Below are 19,612 nucleotides of genomic sequence, written 5' to 3'. Positions count from 1 at the left end.
GCTCTACTGTGCTACCAAGAGACCTGGAGGTCCAGTGGAAACACAAATCCACCATTTTTATCCAAATGTTTAACACCAGCCATTACAGAAATACTGCTTTGTGCAGCACCATCTTACAGGATCTCTTGGTCTGAAATTACCCAGTTTTGTATTTTCAGTTTCATCTTCTTCCAGAGGCAGTGGAGAGTGTTCAACATCTTAACACCAGGACAGACAAGCACCTGCCATACTTCTGACAAAAATTCCTTCTTATCCACTTCAGGTCTGAAGCAAGGAATGAAGTACTGCAAAAATAATTATTACTTACAGCAGTTGGAAAGGTAAAGGATGTGACAGAGGTATTTCTGCTTTGCTTGTAATTTTGCAATAGTTACAACAGGACCTGCCCAGCTTCAAGTTCAAATTATTTACTTCTGCATCCAAGAAGTATTTGTTTTCAATAATTTAAATGCAAAGTGATGCACAGAAGGTATTAAGACCTTTAGCTACAACCACCTCTACCATGTAAACCTAGTGACTGAAGAGCCTCTTCCCCTTGGACAAACTCCAAAATACTCTTGACTTGATAAAGCAAATCTAGACCTTTTTTATTTTATTTTTTTTAAACAATTTGCCAAAACTGGAATGAGAGATAAATAGAAGGCACAACAATTTTGCTTTTTTTTATACAAATACAAACTAAACATGAAAAAAACTCCCTATTTCAATAAAAAATTTCACAAGTTCAGGAAAAGTGTTTGAAGAGTCAAGTTCTAGACATTTAAAACCTATCCCACAATCCAAAATTTCAAAGTGGTAAAACAGTAGTTCGAATTCCTTGCTGTGATCATGTATCAAAAGGAAAAAAGATTCTACGGATACCCATTATTCCACTTTTACAGCGCCACAGAAAGGTGAAAGTCAATTTTTTCAAGTGGCAATGTCTCCAGACCGGAGGATGTTCATATGACCCTCAAAGAAACACCAAGAGTTTTGCTTTTCTGCCCTTGGAATACTTGCCAAGAACTATGTTTTCCTACAGGCTCTTGAATGCATGCACGTGAAATATTATTCCGCTGACTGCACCCAAATTCATTAGAAAGAGGGGAGGAAAAAAAAATAAAAGAAAAAAGAAAGACATTCCTTAGGAAAAACCACTGGTACCAAAAAAACCAAAAATCAGTCCGTAAGTTTGAGGTGAAGAAGAAAATTCAGTTCTTTTCTTTTTAAAATCCACTTTTCCTAAAACGTTGTTCCACAAAGCTGGAATCTGGGACAAGGACTAGAAAAAAATAAATCACAGAACCATAACACAAACAAAAAGGGGCCAAAATAGTATCAAACGTAGCAGTCTATAACAGGCTAGGGCCACATTCCAAGATACCCAAGGCTGAAATTCACAAATCTGCAGGAAAAAGGGTTTGCACCATCACGTCAACATCCGCGATGAATTCACTGGCGTTGCCCGATCCCCCTTCCAGCTCCAAATCCTGGCTTCTGGGACATTCCTCCACGAGGAGGCCCTCGAATCCCACCTCCCAGCCCCCCACGAGTGCCTCCAGGTCCACGGGGTCTGTTATCTCTGCGGTCACCCTCCCTGGCAGCTCGTGTTTTCTTCTCCTCCACGTTCAGGCGCACCTCTCCCCTGAACATGATGGGCTGCAACAGAAGCACAGAAGGTGCTGTCATTAATGGGTCACCAGGAGCTCTTCAAGGTCAAGCAGGTTCCTGCAACTTTGTCTCATATCCTCCTCTCCATGAAAGACTGAAGGGTCTTAGGATTACCTACTAAACAATGGCAATAGCAAAACCATGCATCCAGTCTTGGGGCTTTAGTAGAAGAACTAAAGATCTGAAGGAGTGACCCTTGAAAAGCCATCTCAGGCTGAACACAGAACATTCTGATGGGTTTCAGAAAAGCTCCCTGCATGGCTATGAGGGTGCATCCAGAGTCCCTGCCTACCACAGCAGGCAGGCATGGACACACATTCTGCATTAGCAATCACTGCTGACAGGCTGAGCAGGTACCTCCTGCCTTTGTTAGCAAAATTCTTTTCAGTGTGCACACCAATACAGCTTCTTCCTTTCAGCCTCTGACAAACAAGATTCTACTTATCCATAGAATCAGACTCTCTCTACCTTGTCCTCCTGAAAGCTGTTTATACACTTCCTGTGTTCAGCAATCTCCCACTAGAAAAAGGCTCTGTAATGAGCTCCTACAAGCTACTTCAATGACAAAGACTACACAAATCTTGGTAATAGGAGGGAAAAACATCACATCTACTTTAATATGCTCAAAAAAATCTAAAGGTATCAAGTACATTCTCTTCCTGTTAAGCTGAAAAACACTGTCTGTTGTCAACAGACCAAAAACCACTGCCTGGAAATTTATTTACCCTGTTGCTAAGGATCTTCTGAACCGGCTCAGGATCATCAAACACCACAAACCCAAAATTAGGGAGCTTTCCACCACTGTTGATGCGGAGTTCAACAACATTGCCATAGCCTGCAAGAGAAAAGCCAAGTTCTTGGGTCATACATTAGAATGCTCTGTTGGCCACGCCCATGGCTGCAACCCCCACCCCCTCAGAGAGCAGCAAAGAAACCAACTTACTTTGGAAAAAGTCTTTAAGTTCAGATTTATCCACATCATGGGGAAGGTTCCCAACAAACAGCTGATGACTATCTGGGTATCTCACAATCCGCCTGGTTTCAACATCGCCTTGTTCACCCTCGCGAACTTCAAGAGAAAAGCAAAACTGATTTTAGAAAAGTCAACAAACAGAAAAAACAAACAGAACAAGAACAAACAGAAAAACAAGCCATGGTCAGAATTATCACCATTAGAAAGAATCAATTCACATTGTCTATCCATTCATATACAAAACAGGAAAGCAGTCTACACTAGCATGTGCGTAATGATTTGCTTTTTAATCACCTGGCTGAGGCCAAGCTTGAATTTTTACTTGAGTAAAAATCGTGTGCTTACTGACAAAAATAATGATATTTTAAAAGCTTCAATTAACACATTGCTTCTCCAAAACCTTTAAGCACAGAAACCAGCTTCTTTGCAGCTCCTCTTACTTGGCCTAGGACCCCGCTGAGGTGGGATGCTCGTTCGCTGCTCCCTCACTCGCTGATCCCTCTGAGGTCTCTGAGGGGGGGTCTGGGATTCAGGCTTTGCCTCAGGGCGGGGCTGCATCAATTGAAAAAGGAGTGAACAGTTGAGAGTCAGAAATACCAGCAGGTTCAGCTTTTAAGAGCTCACTATCAAGTTGGTAATAAAAAAATACAGGAAAAGGTAATAGGTTTTTCCACCTGTGACTAAAACACATGTTAGCTCATGATGGCTTATATGCTAAAAGCAAGCAGCATTCCCATGAACATTCCCTGTTTTCCTCCATGAGTAAAAATTAATTCTCAACCCAAAAACCAAGGAATAACATCTTCATAAAGTCTACCAGGAATCACAGAATGCTAAAGTCTTTGGGGCCTGGGAAGTCAAATCAGAAACAAGCAGATTTCACTCTTTTTCCCCTGTCAGCCAGTTTAGTACTTAAACTTCTCCAGATGCTGGATTCCTACCTGTGAGACCGGTACTTTCACAACATGAGGTGGTATTCCTGATACTGGGACAGCCCCACTGGGAGGAAGGTTCTTGCTGGTTACTGATGCCCAGGAAAATGTCTTAAAAAAAAAAAACAAAACAGAATGATATTAACTAACTACATCTCCATCTGAAATTTATTACTGACAGGACAGCTAACAGACACAGGATACCAGGAACAAATTTTAACTTGTACTTGAAAATCAGGAGCCAGCCAATAGCAGTTTCCCCACAATTTCCTTCAAATTATTTAAATTCAAAAGACTCAGTGCAATGACAATGGAGAGTTGAAACGGGACACAGCAGTGGCCCAACACCAAACACCAAGTATCACATCAAGGTTAATCAAAGTATTGCATTCCTGAACCCAAATCTGTCTACTTTACCTTCCTTAACACTGAGAAGTGACAAAAATCCCCAGGTAAAAATAAAGCTGTGTAAATAGACAGGAGAGCCACACTGATGAAACCACATTAGAGGAAAGAGAGATCCACAGTCATTACCCTGGAGTCCTCTTGCACTGCAGGAGCTGGATCAGCAGGAGCTGGAGAAGGACTCTTTTCCACAGTCTCTTCTGGAGCAGATTCCTCTAATACTGGCTCAGACTTTTCTTCCTGCACCTCTGGTTCAGGTTCCTGTTCAGGTTCTGCCTCTGGCTCAGGCTCTGCCTCTGCAGCTGTCTCTTCCAGGTGTTCCTCAATGTCATTGCTATTACACAGCAGCACATAAAGCAGGAAAGAGGTGTTATTGTATTTATTCTATTACTGGTGATAAGCAGTGCTACTTATGCAATACAGAAGTCAGGCTCATGACATATGACAGGAAGAACAAGGCCAAATAAGGCCACATTGCACAAGGATGCACATTTTGCATTGGTACACTATGAAGCAGCAAAACAAAAAATCCAGTCTCCATGTTCAGTCTAACAGCATTTTAATTTCAGCTGATCAATAAACAGAATTTTTTTGACTGTCAGAAGAAAACTATTAATAGCAATAAATTCATGTGACCTGTTCTACAAGCAGCCTGTCCCACAGAATGCCTGATTTCATCTATAAATATATTATTACCTGACAGCCTGCTCATAATAAGCACCACTATCATCAGGAACAGCCTCAGGTGTCTGCTGTCTTTCCTCAGGTTCCTCCCCTTCCTCCTCTGATTCTAAATAAGGTTAGAAAAGAAAAAAAAAAAAAAAAAACCACACATCTTTAGTAAGAGGCTCAAACACAAGTCACTTATCACAAAATACAGGTGAAGTTTCTGCCAAAGAACACACAAGAAGCACTTTTGAGATGTGACATGAAACAGACATTTTTGTATATTTCCACTATCGCTTTGGTTATTCAGTTTTGACCAAGGTTAAAAAATGTGCTCCAAGTATTTCAGAGAACAAGATTTATAACCTACAAATCTGACTGCAACTGCCAAAATAAGTCTTACAGTTCTTGTAATAGAAACAGATTATGCCAGAAAAATAATCATCTGCATGTCACAACTCCTTGGTGGACCATAAAGAACCACAGGCAAGGAAAAAACCTACAAGCACATGAAATCTAATCTGGGAATAGAATGTTGATATAGATCCAGAACCAAACACCAACAGAACCATCCAAAAATTTCTGCTGCTTACCCTCTGGAGGCTCAGTATCAGAGTCCCCAAAAACCTCGTCCTGGTAGCGGAAGATATCGTTGTGGACATAGAACTTGTTTGCAACAGAGCCCTAAGAACAAATCAAAGGGAAGAACTGAATCAATTACAACAATCCAGTAATTTAAAAATTGAAATAATGTGAAAACAAGAAAGGTTTGAGCAAGCTGTCCTTCCCACAAGATTAATCCAAATTTGCCTCTTTTAAGAAAATAATGTTATGTGGGGCGGGAAAGCAAGAAACTAAAAACACATCACTCTTAACAAGTTAGGTATGGATGGAACAAAGAAAAAAAATTTTTGAAGTGCTTTTAATTCCAATAGCTCACAACACTAAAGAAGTGTGATTAACAACTTCCTGGTGTTCAAAGTATCAATTTTTGTCTCCAAGTCATATTGTCAAACAGAGTGATCTTGCAACACTCCTTTTTCACTATCATTTTCATTTCTGTGAACTGCTTTGTTAAAAAAGTCTATTTAAAAATCCCACTTCAAATGCTAAGTCAGCACTTTATGAAAAAGAAAATCTGGAACCCATATTTTCAAAGTGACAGGAAGCATTTCCCTCTTTCTACTACCCCTTTTTCAGTAAAAAAACAGTTGCTAGGATAGCAAATCAAAGACAATATAATTTTAATATGCTTAAGAAAAAAAAAGTGTTGCACTAACCTAGGAGTCCAAAGTCAGGATATTTATAACTGATTTCGATATCCAAGGTCAATGTACAATCACACAGAAGTAGTGTGATTCCCAAAGGAATTTTCAGAACGTAACTGCTGAATTTTGTGGCAAGTAACGTTCCTAGTCTAACCCTTGAGATTACAGCCCTGAGGCAGCCAGAGCTCAGCAGTGGTGCCAGCAGCACACCCACCTCAGGAGCGAGCACGAAGGTCTGCATGAACCTGCGCACGGGCTGCATGTTGTTGGAGAGCTCCCCCATCACCTGCACCACCACGCCGTCGTTGAGGGTGGCGTGGGCGTCCACGTGACGGATCTTTGTGTGGCAATCCTTGAAGTTCAGTGACAGCACCTTCTTGTGGATATCCTAGGAAAGAATGGTACACGTGGGTTATGCTGCAGAAGCCATTTCTGCCAAGTAAGCAGCTTTCAGAGAAAGAAAAATCATAAAAACTGGTTTAAGACACATTCCCTAACTCTGGAGAGATAGATTGGCAAGATGCTTGTTAAGTTTGCTTTGCAAGCAATTTTACATTATAAGCTTTCTATAAAGGAAGCACATTTTGCCTAACTACTGCTGTCTACAGTCAAGAGGGTTTTTTCCTCCCCATTTTTTTTTCCTTTTTTTTACAGGAAGCACTTGAACAGTGTGTGTGGGTCAGTCACAGCTGGATACATTTCTCTTCTCAACCATAAGGTGACAAAATAGAAGGAAAGAACAGCTTTCTTATTTAGAAGTTCTTACAGATTGCCCATAGACTGCGTCAGCTGGTTTTCCATTGGAATCCAAGCCACCATGGACATAGGAAGAGTTCTTTCCATAAAACCTGTTGGAAAGAAATATTTTAATGCCAAGCTTTGCTGTGTAAGAACATTGAGCCTCTACATTAGAGTGCAGTACAAATAATTCACTTTTAAGTAAGTTTCCTGTCTGAATCACCAGAATAAAGCCACAAAATCTCATAATCCTGTTACTAATCAGAGGGTGGGGGGAAACCAAAATTTTCTAATGTAAGCTGTAGCATTCAGGTGTGTCAGAGACCCAGGCACCAACAACCAAAACCCAAGTCTCATGAGAGCTCATGATCCAATCCCATTATCCTCTTTCTGCATGAGGTCCCCAAAACAAAACCCTGAACATCTGGGATGCTGAAGGCTCCCTCTCAAGTTCTGATTTCAAGCTTGAGCAAGGAGCAATGGGACTGTTTTGCTCTCTTACAGTAAAAAATATATTGCAAGTAGATCCTCCTTTCTGGAACTGAGAGGTTACCACCTGAAATGCCCCAAGCACCATGGCACTGGACTCTGCCAGCAGATAAGACTGGAATGGATTCCATGGCACAGAGTCAACTGTCCCCTGACCCACAGGGATGAGGCCAGCTATTCACCCAAGTGGAGAAACACTCTGAGTAACTGTTGCTGAGACTGGATGGGGGGAAGTTGTCAGAAACTTTATCAAAATACAACAAAATGAAGTGTCTCTTCATAAACTGGACTAGTTTCAGAAGGATACCTGTCACACCAAACAGGACTGATTTGTTTAGATAATAGATTATAGTCTGCTGCATATTCACAATTTCATTATTTTCCTTTAAGAAAGAGCTGGTGTGACTCCCAAGAGAGACCAGCAGACATGCACAAAGCTTATTCAATCTTTCCTTCTAGTGAGAGGGCATTTTATCAAGCCAAAAACGACAGAAATAGTCAACTAAGTGGTATTTCTCCAACTTCACTTTACACTGATTACAAGCAGAAGTGGCAAGCAGCATTTCAGCAAGAACCAGAACTCAGATATTTAAAGAACTCCTGTAATCTTTATTATCCGTCTTTTAACCCAGCTGAACAAAATCAAAAGTAAACGACGCTTAGCATCTTGAATAAATCAGTTTAAGTGACAAAATTCAGCAAACTAAGACACAGGAATAAGATCATTCACCAATTTTAACACACAAGTTAAGAAATTCACCCAGAAAACCAGCTCCAAGTGCAGCAGAGCTTTACCTGTGCAAATAGTCAGGTGCTTGGTTCAGCAGGGTGTAGTACTGCCTCACGAACTCCCGCCCGACCAGCAGGGGACTTGGCTTCTCCATCACCATTTCTTTGGTCAACTGAAAACTGGGGGAAAAAACAAAAGCTCCATAAACCACGAGCATTTCAAATGGCTGTTCTCATCCTGATCGCATAAGCCACCTAATCACAGTGGAAAGCACACACCAGGACTGTTTTACCCTGTAAGCAGTTTAAGCAATGTGTTTTCAGAGTCATCAGAGTTTTGGTGCCAGGGAGAGGATTCCTGGGTACCAAACCAGAGATGGGAGAGGCTGCATGGCCTCATAACCTGCCAGTAGCTAAGCATCCCACATATCCTCAGGAAAAAGCAGGTGGCAAGCATGTAAGGTTCTTCAAGAGGATTTGCTAAGTGGCTAAGACATTTACAGTCAATCCAAATTCTACTTACCTCACTTGACTTCACAATCAGAATTAAAAGTCAGATGTTCTCAGGCAAAGCCTGTGCTACTGTATTAAGGGCATTTTTAGAAGGTCAGAATAAGTCCAATCTATTTTTATCAGCAGCACAGCGCTACTTGCTGTGAGTGTCAAGCACTCTGCAGGAATATTAGATTATATTAAAATTATTATGCTACAAACTAACACAAACTGCTCTTCCCCTGCTTCCACCAATCTCAGCAAGTCATTTCTCACTTAAATTCAGACCACCAGTCAAGTGAACAGCACCACCCATGCCCAGGGACAAATCCATCTGGGTACTTCTACCTACCTTCCATGGAGCTGTAAGTTACAAAAATAAAGTATTTGCAGGTTGGTTACACATTACAGGTATCTTCAGCTCAAACCAGAGCAGATTCCCACATTTCCTTGTTATTAAATACTCAAACACTGTTCAAACTCACTCAAACTAGTTTTAAACTCACAGGGATAAGCACCAATAGCAGGCCATGTTCTTGGTACCAAATACAGAACCAACAGCAGATTTTCTGCTTCACACTCAGTTTGCTAAGCCCCCACTCTCTACTGATTGGTGCAACCGTCTCCTTCACTACAGAGCCCTCTTCCCAACCACATGGTATTCAAATTCCATATGCACATCCTCCAGGTATGACAAGCAAGTCAAAACTGACACTACTCATCTGAGCCCTCTAAAAAGCAATTCAGGAATCACTGATCATTTATCAGCTTTTATTTAATACTGATAACTATAAATAGTGACAAGAAATGATGGCATCAACGACTGGGGGGAAACCCAGACTGGGTCACAGCCAGAACACAGAACGGGAGGAAAAAAAGGAAGCCAAACTAAGTAGTCTTTTAGCATAGAATAATCCAGAAGGAGTCTGCAAAAGCTCGTGCCAAGCCAGGCATGTCTCAGGACAAGCTTTCTCTTGTCACAATACCCAAGAGCATCCCCTATCCTGAGAAAACTCAGTTGCCCACAACTTATGCTTCAAACATAGCAAAAGGGAAAGAAAAAGAGTGGCTTTCCCACCTGCTTGTACTCAACCCTATCCCAGTTCATCCAAGGATCTTAAACATTTAATACTCACTGTATTTAGTGAATTTCAGAGAATTTGTTCTTTAGACACCAAAAACTGACAAGAGAGCAGAGCTTCAGGAGACAGAGGTGACCAGGCTGGTGTTAATTGCAAACACAACATACACAGAGCTGCAAAGGAAATCACAACCACACTGCTGGATGGACCAGGAATGCAAAACAGAAGCTTTAAGCCCCAAAGAGATTAATGTACTTAGGAAGATGCCATGGAAGCTGGCAGTGTGGGTGAAGCTAAGTCCAAATGAACCTGGCAAATTTCATCTATCTCAGGCCATGGTCAAACACCCAACACATGGTAATCAAGGGACAAGGCAGTGTTTAGCCACACTGTCAGAACATCCAGGTAACAGATCTGAGGATGTCATCACACCCAAGCTCCCAGCAGGGGCCAGAATGAACTGCAATCAGCTTTGCTGCAGGAATGCAGCTAAGACTCAAGGCAGAAGGCACAACAGCAGAGCCATAATTTTGTATACATTGAGGTGTTTTGCTCTGCTTTTAATATAATCACATATTACCATCTTTTTAAGTCTAGAAAAAATGAGAAATTTTCCCATTCTATTTTAAAACACACCTTTCTCTAGGTTTAAATACAGCAAGAAACATCTGGTGAGCTCCAGAAAACGTGCCCATGAACTCCCTTTCTTTCAGCAGGAAATGTGCCTATCATCACCACATAAAGAAATGTTACCTACATTATAATGTGCAGAAAAAATAAGATTAAATATGACCTAGAACTTAAACAGGCTTTTCAAAACATTCATGAGCTTTCAGCTGTTAGAGGACTTTCAAGAGTTAACCATGCAGAAAGGAAGAAAGAGTCCATGGCTGGGTCTGGCCTGCAGAAAATGCTCAGATTCTGCAAACCACTTTCATTTCAGGAAGGTTATACTATCTGTGGTTTTGCAGAAGCCTCTGAACTCAAAATGTAATTTATTACAGATACAGATGTCCAACACCCACAGCACAGTCTGAGGTGACAAAAACCCCCAAGAGGTGAACTCCTGCCTTCTACTGCACGTTAAATGAGATCCCCATAAAATGTTATCAGACAGTAAAAGAACCCAGCAAAAGTAAAGTACAGCTAAGTGGTGACTACCACTGCTGACTTCCTCATCCCACTGTGTTTCCTCCTGAGTACCTGTGAAGCTCTAGAAGGAGCAGGCCAGGCCTAAAGCAGTGGGAGTAGACATGGCAGAGTGACAGGACCTGCACTTTTACTGCACTTTTAGCTCCAGTCAGCTTAACTGACAAGGCAGGATTTCTTTGCTGCACAAGAGTTAAAAATTTGCTTCTGTGCTGACAGTTTACAGCCAGGAAGCCAGTCCCACCATACACCACATCATCATTTGGAGAATGACAGGAGGCACACTTCATTTCTTTGTGAATTCCAGTTTCCCTGGAATTCAAGCTTATTTCTACAAATGTAAATAGGCAGGTTTTCTATTCAGTTCTGATAAATGATGAATTGGGCTCTTCTGAGAATTATTTTCGAGTGCTTCCTAGAACACCAATGTACAAAGCCAAACATTCTCACATTATGGCAAAATCCTCCTGCAGCACTCAAAGTTCAACAGCTGATTCACCAACAGCTCTCACATTTCTGATCTTCAGTGAAAGCCCTCACCCACATTAACCCACAGACACATCACTTTCTGTGCTGGTCTCAAAAAATATTGGAAGTGAAGTGGCTTGATTAGGTCTGTCATATTTACATGCTTAAAAATATGCATAAAAGAACTTCCCTCCTGCTAAGGGTGAAAAATCTATCAGAACTAACTCCTACCATGAAAAGAGGAATTGCTGAGTGCCCAGTTGTTCTCAAGCAGATCTGAAAAGAAATGGGAAAGACCTACATGACCTAATCAGAGGACAACAATCTGTTTTTACTGCTGCTGCACCTGCTGCTACGTTGCCAGTTGCCATCTGCTCCTGTTCTCCAGCCAGCACAACCTGAATGGTGGAAGCCAAGCATCTCCTCAGAGAGCATTTGCTCCCTACCACTCATGAGCAATTTACTACTCCACTATTCCCTGATCCAAAAAAACTGCTAATACTTCATACTACATTTTCATTGCACAGCACATAATAGCACCAAATGCTATTTGAACAGTTTGAACTGTCACTGTGCTACTCCTGATAAAAGCTTATCCACACATTTTCCTGTCAATTGACATAATGATGAAAGGGTGAAAATTGACAGGAAAAGCCGAAAATCTGATTATTTAAGATTCATTCATAATCATGTGTTCATATTATCCCATATGTAAAACAAATTGGATAAATCCAATTTTAACAAGTACACTATAACAATTCTGCAGCATAACTGAGCCCCTTTCTTAAGCCAAGGACTTAGAGGAAGACAAATACCTCCTTTACAGTGGTTATCACCTGGCTGATGGAAAATTCCACCATCTGTCACAATGCTCCCACTTGGCAGAAAATCAATGTCAGGCACTCAATTTCTGAAATAGTGTTATGTAAATTAGAGCCATTTATGTAAATTCCACATTAGCAAATTCAGATTTAGGCCCACAAAACCTATTAGTATATTAGTGCTCAGAAAAATGGACTCAGCACTCACATCTAGCATGGGTTATTATTTCCTTACCAAACTGCAACGTGGTGAAAGCAAACTAATCACTGCTGTCCCAACTCAATTTGTTTGGGGTTTTTGTGGATTTGGGTTTTTAAAAAAAATTTGAATCGGGCAAGTTTAGCCTGAATGTTACTTCTATTGGACTTCCTACACAACAGAAGTGTGTGTTATGCTCATCACAGGATGTTGGGGCTCTCAGGACAACCCAGGCAAAAGCTCCTTGGCCTGATGTAAGAAGCCAAAGGAACAAAACCCAAAGTTCACTTCCCAGAGTGTGGCAATTTTAAACTTCTGCTAAGAAAAAAAGTTAGAACAAACAAGAAGACAAATTAAAATTGAATCATAATCTCAACAGGCTCTGATGTGTTTTTAACATTAGCCTCATTTCTTTGTTCTCTGCCATCTTTAATTACATTTTTTTTTACTTGTATTTTAATACAAGGAACCTTCTCAAGAAACCCAAAGTTCCTACAATTCTAGTCCTGAGTGGAATATTACACACAGCTCACCCCTTCTCCTTTGGCTACTCACATCTGAACTCCACTCCTTCCACCTCTACAAACTGGTGGAGTTCACAGGGTGCCAAAACATCATTTCAGACTATCAAACTTTCCACACAACCCCACTCCCTCATTTTGGTATCAGTGAATTCCTTAACTAAAAAAGGCTTTTTGGAAATTGAAGAAACAGCAGGAGAAGCTTACAGAGAAAAGAGGGGTCTGTATCCAAGCACAACACAACACAAATGTGGCAAACAGCAATTTTGCTGGAAATTAAAGGTCTGGTCAATAGTTAATGGGATTGCATAATTAAGTGTCATTTGGGATTTCTCCAAGTTGCTTAGCAACAGGTGAGCATGCTCAAAGCCACAGACCATTTATTTAGATGGAATAACCAGGTCTAGAAGCAGTTACTGCTGCTGTTATGGACAAAAAAATTAAAGCAATGGAAGAAAACACCAGCAGGCCTCTAAGAGGGATAATATAGACAAAGTTTAACTACAAAACAACAAATGCAGTTAATTCCAACTCTCCATACATTTTACAAGACTGGCATCTGCTCTGCTGCTGACTAAGCAATAAAAGAAAAAACCATGAGGCTGGCACCTGTGTGAACCATGATATAAAATATCACAGTGAACAAGCTAAACTTGCACCCCATGGCAAATTCCAGGGCCCATCTCAGCTGGGGATTTATATCACACCAGCTTGCTCTCAAGTAGAAGAGTGATAAGTAAATGTGTATTTAAACACAAAGACTGCAGACAGATCCACTGAGATACCCTTCTTTTAATACAGCCTTAACTATCCAAGGGCAACAAAGACACCAAAAACAATCCAGCTGTTGACCTGAGCTTAAATTACAGAGAGCTGAAAATGCACCTCAAATAAGCAGGCAGATGAAGTCCCAAAACACTAATCTGCTTTAAAAAATAGGTCTCAATATTTGCCTCCCACTGGATGCAGAGGCAGACAATGTCACTGGGACAGAGTGCCAGCAGCACAGCCTGTATTTCACACAAACCATTGCAGCTGCCTACCTGTAACCAGCTCATCTTTTCTGCCTTTTGACAGATTCAGAGGCAAAGTATTCAGCCTGGAAGAAGTTATCTTAAGTCAGCACTATTCCACAGGAGGCAAGATGCTTGGTAGCCACTGTCAATGGAAGCTCAATGATGGGATAAGTTATGCAATAAATAAATATTTTCAGATCAAATTGGGACAAGTTGTGAAGTTACCAGCATTCAACTCTTACAAGCATCTCCAGGAAACACTGAGAGTCTGTAAGGTGAATGTATTCACCAGGAACTTCCAGAAGCAAGCAGTGAATGAAGTGTCAGACATATCATGCAGACAGAGGGGCCTTTAATAATTTTCCAAACACCTAATAAAACGTGGATCTTGACTGTCAAACAGCACAGTTATTTCTCCTTTCACTTGTGACTCATCTCGACTGTATGACCCACACAACCTACAAAGACAGGCAGTGCCTACATTCATAAGATACTTGAGGTGTTACAGGGAACTAGAACCTAAAAAAAAATATTATTTTTTCAGGCAATCAGCTTTCTCTATGCTGAATTATCCAGATGCAGCAGAAAAGCAGAGCAATACCTGAGCCCCTTCTGAGACACACTGACATGGAACTCTCTAGAAAAGCCATGTATCACACCAACACATGGATAAGAAAAATTAAGTTAGAAGCTTAACTGTTTTCTAATCAAATCATCCACTCAAACAAAATTTAAGCACAATAAAAAGAAGTTTTCATCACAAGATTAAAAACTAATTCAGAATTACATTCAGCACTGCCCATGCTAGTACCAAACCCCTCTGCTTGCCAGTGGCAGATGGGAAGCCTTACTCAGCAGCAATGCACAGCCCTTCAAACAGTGGCAGAACACAAATAAACAAGGCAGCAATTGCTGAAGAGCTGTCAGTGTAGAAGTCTGCCTGTGTTTTTGCTAACAAACCTAAGTGTGATCCACAAGTTGATGGATATGGTGGAGTCTGCCATTTCTTAGACAAAATTCAGCACTTGTGTTTTTCAGCTCTACCAAGCAAGAAAGAGACAAACTGAAGATTTCTAATGTTTTCAGTCAATCTAAAAGAAAAGAGATAATTTTGGAGAAATGTTATTTCCAGGGCATTAAACTCAAAAGCAGATTAAAAACACAAAGATCACCTGAAGTGTAAGTCAGGGTACCTGATATAAGCAAACACCTACAGTAAGGGATGAACATTGATCTGGGTAAGGAAAATGATCCCAAACACTATTCCTGTGGCTAAGAGCATAAAGCTCCAAAGACAAACAGCAAATCAGGTTCTGCTTACAAGAGAAGGGGAAAAAATCTAACCCAGAAGAACCCTAAAAACCTGCCATTAAAACTAAGTGATACAGTAAGAAATTTTTAACAAGGTGTTTGGCTTTTCTCTTCCTCCCTAAAACACTTTGCCTCCCCTTCCACACCCTAGTATGGTGTGGGTTTGAGGGTTTTTCCTTCCTTTTTAAAGCTGTTTCACCTGGCTTCCAAGTTTCTACTTGATACCAATCTTCACTTCTATTCAGCAGTTACCTGCTGTAACATTAAACTGAAGTGATTTGTCCTGAGCCTAAGGAGCAACACTTCATAGCCTCACAAAAAGAGAGTTCTGTTGCATTTAGCATACAGAAAAACATGTGGCCCTTGTGATTTGACAGAAGCCAAAAAGGAACTCAGATTTTGTGTTCCTTTTTGTGGAAAAACAAATTCCACAAAAAGGAACACAAAATCTGAGTTCTCTGAAAACGCAAAGCCTTGAGAATTCCCAGAAATATTCCTACATTTTTAATAATCCTAAAATCAGATTATCCTAAACAGGCTCTCAAATGTGGGGGAAGGATTTGCCTTTCTAACTGAACTTACTTTAACCTCATTGACCCCTCAGTTAGGAGCAATGTTTTTCTGCAAAATTACATTTTAAACACATAAATTTCATCCTGAAGGGCAGTAGGATAGTGCTGAATGGTTTGTTTACTTTTTCTTTAGTAAGAAATAAGTCTGCTTTCTGCCTCTACTGCTCTCCAGATCACTTCATGATAAAGCAGCTACTTAGACCCTGTGATTTTGCCATTAGAACAGGTTTTGTTTTGACATCCAAGAGCTGCTCCAACATCTCGATGAAGTTGGCAGCAGGTCCAGCCATCTTCTCTTAGGTCTGCAAATTTTCCATTTGGCTCCAGTGCAGCTTCTTAAAGTAAAAAAGCAAAAGTTACTCATCAGCAGTCAGAAGAGGCAGATCAGAACCCTGAGCTACACCAACACTACAGCGGAATTCAAGCTTAATGCCACTCAGATTAGAATCACCAAGATTAAGATTCAAAATATTTTCTGCATGCCAAGCAACAGAGAACTGTAAAGAGAATCAACTCTTTCACCACTACCCACTTAGGTCACAGAAGAGGCTTAAACCTGATGTATCAGCTGTATCCTGGCACTCAGGACTGACCCATCCCAGCACTGTTACATTAAAACAAAGCACAGCCAGCCCAGCAGCAGGCAGGGAACAGCACAGGGCAGAGCAGATGGAAATGGAGGGTGGGCAATGCAGAGCAGAGCTGCACGTTTGCCTCAGCAAGGAGTCAGGTTCAGCACAGATCACTCCTACATAACTGACAGCAGCCAGGTCCTGCTCTGAAAGCTGCTCTGCACCAGCCATGGCCTCCTGGAAGAGCTCCAGACTTAATATAGCAAAGCTGGGACCTCAAGCCAGCACAACTCACTGCCTGCAAGGTTTAAGGATTCTTTTACAGTACCTGAGGATCACACTTCTGGTTTTCTTTCTAATTACTCAATGGGGTAGCTTAAGGTTATCAAGTCTACTAGTAGGTACCCCAGGAAATCAAAAAACTACTTTAACTCAGCTGATTTTATATAGGCACCTATAAAAAAATAATAAAAATCTCCTGGACTTCTAGAGCAAACTATCACTTTTGGTTTGTTCCAGGCAGAGCAGACTAGAGCCAGCACAGCATCCAGCACCACCCTGCTGAAGTCCTGCTCTGCTTGGATTTCCTCCTTCATTCTTCAGCCATCAGCCCTGTCAGGCAAAAAGGCCCAGGTGCTAATATGAAAAACCAGAATGGTGTTTTCTAATTCTAACAGGCCATTTATGCCCCTTTATGAGTGCTCTCTCATCAGCTCCTACTGTTTTGAACAGAAATATCAAGATGTACTTAAAACAACATCACCTTTGCTTTATCTCCATTTCAGTAAAGTGTTGCTCTGTATGTTTGCCTTACAATGTGCAATGTGAAAAATAAAGCTCTGAAACAAAGAATTTGCTGTTTCGTTGAGTGCCTAAAGACTCTGTTTAAAATTCAGGTGTTCAAACTCCACCAGATGTGCTGAACTCTACTGATGCTGTGGTGCCAGCACCAAAGGGAGCAGCAGAGCAGTGGTCCTGCCATCACAGCACAAACAAATCCTTTTGTTGTTTCTCAGGCTGCAAATACAAAGATTTCCAACAGAAATCCTGATGGGCTTGGCACACACTGACTAAGTCCTCTCCACCAGGTTTTCTTCTTGAATTTTCATTATGTTTCCCTGCCTTAAACTTAAGGAGTCCACACTTAACACAACCTAGCAAAAAAAGGGCAAATTTACCCCAGTCAGGAACTGGGGCCACTCTTTACTCCTGATGTATACAAGCCTAAGGTTTTTAAAAATATTTATATTTATAAAATTATGGCATACATTTGCAAAGGTCCCAGCATTGATTTCCTTTCCTAACAGACTTTGTACAATTACACTTTCTAGCAGGTTTCAGTAGTGCCTTTAAGCAAACCAGTCCCTGCAACACGTGATGCTGTCAAAAAGATCGTGAGATTTCCATCACAAAGATAAGGATGTAAGACTTGAAGCATGTGAACACTTCCAGCCAACCTTCAAATTAGCTACATATACCATCCACTACAACAAAAAAGCTAAACTCACAACTTTACATTGTTATATATGGTGACTGAAACATTCCAGGAAAGGTGAGATCAGTTCACAGGATGAGAAGATGCTGCCATCAGCATCATGGAAGTATCACAGAGCTATCTAGAAAAATGGTTTGGCTTATTCTTTACAGACAGAGAATAAGAAAAGTGAAGATTTGGTCGAAGGCAAAAAAAATCAGGAAAGGTATAAAATGCAGTTTTTGTCTGTCAACTTCTGCACTTCCCTTTATGACATCAATCTAACAAGCTTTGTTAGCTAAAAAAAAAAAAAAAAATCCAACACACCCCTCGCCACGTTTGATTTATGGCATCTGGAAGCATCAGCTTCCAAAGCTTGATAGCAGTGTCCAGATTTCCCAAATCTGTCACTCCTGGCTGTGAGAGCAGGGGCTTGCCAAAAATAGCACACACTGGAAACATGGCGGCGTGCTGCAAATGCTGCTTTCCCCCGGTGGTGGAACAAAAAAATCCTTTTTTTGGTAAAGACTGCTTATTCTATTCATGCAAGCCTTGACACAGAAGGTCACCAGGTAAGCCCGCAGAGAATGAGTAATGCCGTAGAACACCCAGATCAACACTGGGAGCGACTGGAAGATGTATGGAAACCTTTTCTCTGGGCTTTCTCCAGAACGTTCATCTGGGACCTTACAGGATGCTGGAAAGTCTCATTACAAGCACGACTTCGCATTTAAATCTTAACTTAATCTCGGATTCAGCCAAGGTCATGCGATAAACCAGGTTAAGATCCACGCTCTCCTGCTGGAATTTTAACTTCCTTCACCTATAAAGTTACAGCAAGGGAGGCACCCCGAGCTGATACCCAGGTCCGGACCGAGCGAGCAGCCAGCGCTGCCCCTCCATCCGCAGCCACAGCTCCCCCTGAACCGGGAACACCTCGGCCTTCGGGTGGGCTCCTCCCCGGCCCCACCTGCCTAAAACAAAACCTAAAAGCGGAGAGCGAAAAAACCTCCGAGCCTGGAAAGGCGAGAACAAAGCTCGACCCGCACCCCTCGCCTCACACAATGCGGGCCCGCGAGCAGCCGCTCCCCCGCCGCCCCCCCTGCCCCGCACCGCTCCCGCCGGCAGCTCCGAGGCCGCCGCGGCACCGGGAGCTCGCCCGAAGGCTGCGGAGCCCGCGGGGGCCGCGCGGCCGCGGGTCGGGCGGGAAGGCGCCGGCGCCCGCCACAAAGCGCGGCGGGGAGCGGGCGGGATGAGGGGGAGGGGGGCGCCAGCAGCGCCGTCCCGCACGGCCCGCGGCCTACTGGGAGCCGGGGGCGCCGCGGAGCCGGGGCGGTGCGTGCGGCCCGCGGTCCCCCCGGGAAAGGCGCGGCCGCGCCGGTGTCTCCCCACGCCCCCCACCCCCTCACCTGCGGGCAGAGCGGGACGGGAGCGGAGGCGCCGCTTCACCACAGGGCCCGGCGGACGAGAAGCGCCTCACGCAGCGGCGTGCTCTACGGCCGGCTACATATATCCGGCGCGCAGCCTATCCCAGCGGGCGCGGCCCAGCCAGTCAGAGAGCGGCGCTCGACCTCGCTCGGATGCCGGTTGGCTCACACCCGTGAGGAGGCGGGCGGAGAGCTGACGGACAGCTCAGCTAGCCAACCATGCGGCAGCGCTCCGCGGGGCGGGGAGAGTGATTGACAGACAGGTGAACCAATAGGCGGAGGGCGATTGCAGATAGATTTGCGCTTTGGCCAATGGGACGACGCTCCCCTCGCCAGCAGGCGCGCAAGGCGGCGCGCGCCGGACGCCGCAGTGTGGTTGAGCCGCACTGCAGCGCCCTTGAGAAGGTGGTGGTAAACCCCGTTATAGATGGGGCGGGCCCCGCGGGGAGAGGCGGCCAATGGGAGGGCGCGCTCGGCAATGACGGACAGTTCCCCGCCGCGGCTCTTAAAGGGGCAGGCGGCCGCCACGCGGGGCGGCGTCCCGCGCTCCGCAGCGCTCCCTGCTGCAGGGAGGGAGGGGGCGCTAACATGGCGGCGGGCGTCGTGAGGGGGCTGAGGAGCGAATCAGGGCCCTGCCCCCGCGGCCGAGCGCTGCGGA

General features: G+C 43.1%; 1 protein-coding gene across 2 annotated transcripts; it reads right to left on the bottom strand.

Moving 5' to 3' along the window:
• Nucleotides 1–562: 562 nt before the first annotated feature.
• On the bottom strand, nt 563–19,143 carry G3BP1 (G3BP stress granule assembly factor 1). Of its 2 annotated transcripts, none has more exons than XM_059483417.1 (12): nt 18,937–19,143; nt 7,917–8,030; nt 6,661–6,742; nt 6,109–6,282; nt 5,220–5,310; nt 4,657–4,750; nt 4,090–4,294; nt 3,565–3,666; nt 3,064–3,175; nt 2,594–2,719; nt 2,376–2,485; nt 563–1,638 (listed from the first exon to the last, which is right to left on the bottom strand). In XM_059483417.1, exons 2-12 carry the CDS (start codon nt 8,009–8,011, stop codon nt 1,432–1,434), a joined length of 1,398 nt encoding a protein of 465 aa, XP_059339400.1. In that variant the 5' UTR covers nt 8,012–8,030; nt 18,937–19,143; the 3' UTR covers nt 563–1,431. The 2 variants fall into 2 exon arrangements, with proteins under 2 accessions (XP_059339400.1, XP_059339399.1); XM_059483416.1 differs by having other exon boundaries at nt 2,376–2,506; nt 18,937–19,137.
• Between the last annotated feature and the right edge of the window lie 469 nt (nt 19,144–19,612).

The sequence above is a fragment of the Ammospiza nelsoni genome, chromosome 16 (assembly GCF_027579445.1).
Source record: "Ammospiza nelsoni isolate bAmmNel1 chromosome 16, bAmmNel1.pri, whole genome shotgun sequence".
In the NCBI taxonomy this organism is placed as follows: Eukaryota; Metazoa; Chordata; class Aves; order Passeriformes; family Passerellidae; genus Ammospiza; species Ammospiza nelsoni.
Note: the sequence above shows the minus strand (reverse complement) of the source record. Positions and strands in the feature narration are given on the sequence as shown.

What these genes read in the sequence shown, in the direction of transcription:
- G3BP1 (XM_059483416.1), bottom strand. Translation starts at nt 8,011, where the DNA reads ATGGTGATGGAGAAGCCAAGTCCCCTGCTGGTCGGGCGGGAGTTCGTG. An exon ending in CAGTGCAAGAGGACTCCAGG is followed by an intron (nt 3,667 to 4,089) that starts GTAATGACTGTG and finishes TTTTTTTTTAAG; the next exon opens with ACATTTTCCTGGGCATCAGT. An exon ending in ACTTAAAGACTTTTTCCAAA is followed by an intron (nt 2,507 to 2,593) that starts GTAAGTTGGTTT and finishes GTATGACCCAAG; the next exon opens with AACTTGGCTTTTCTCTTGCA.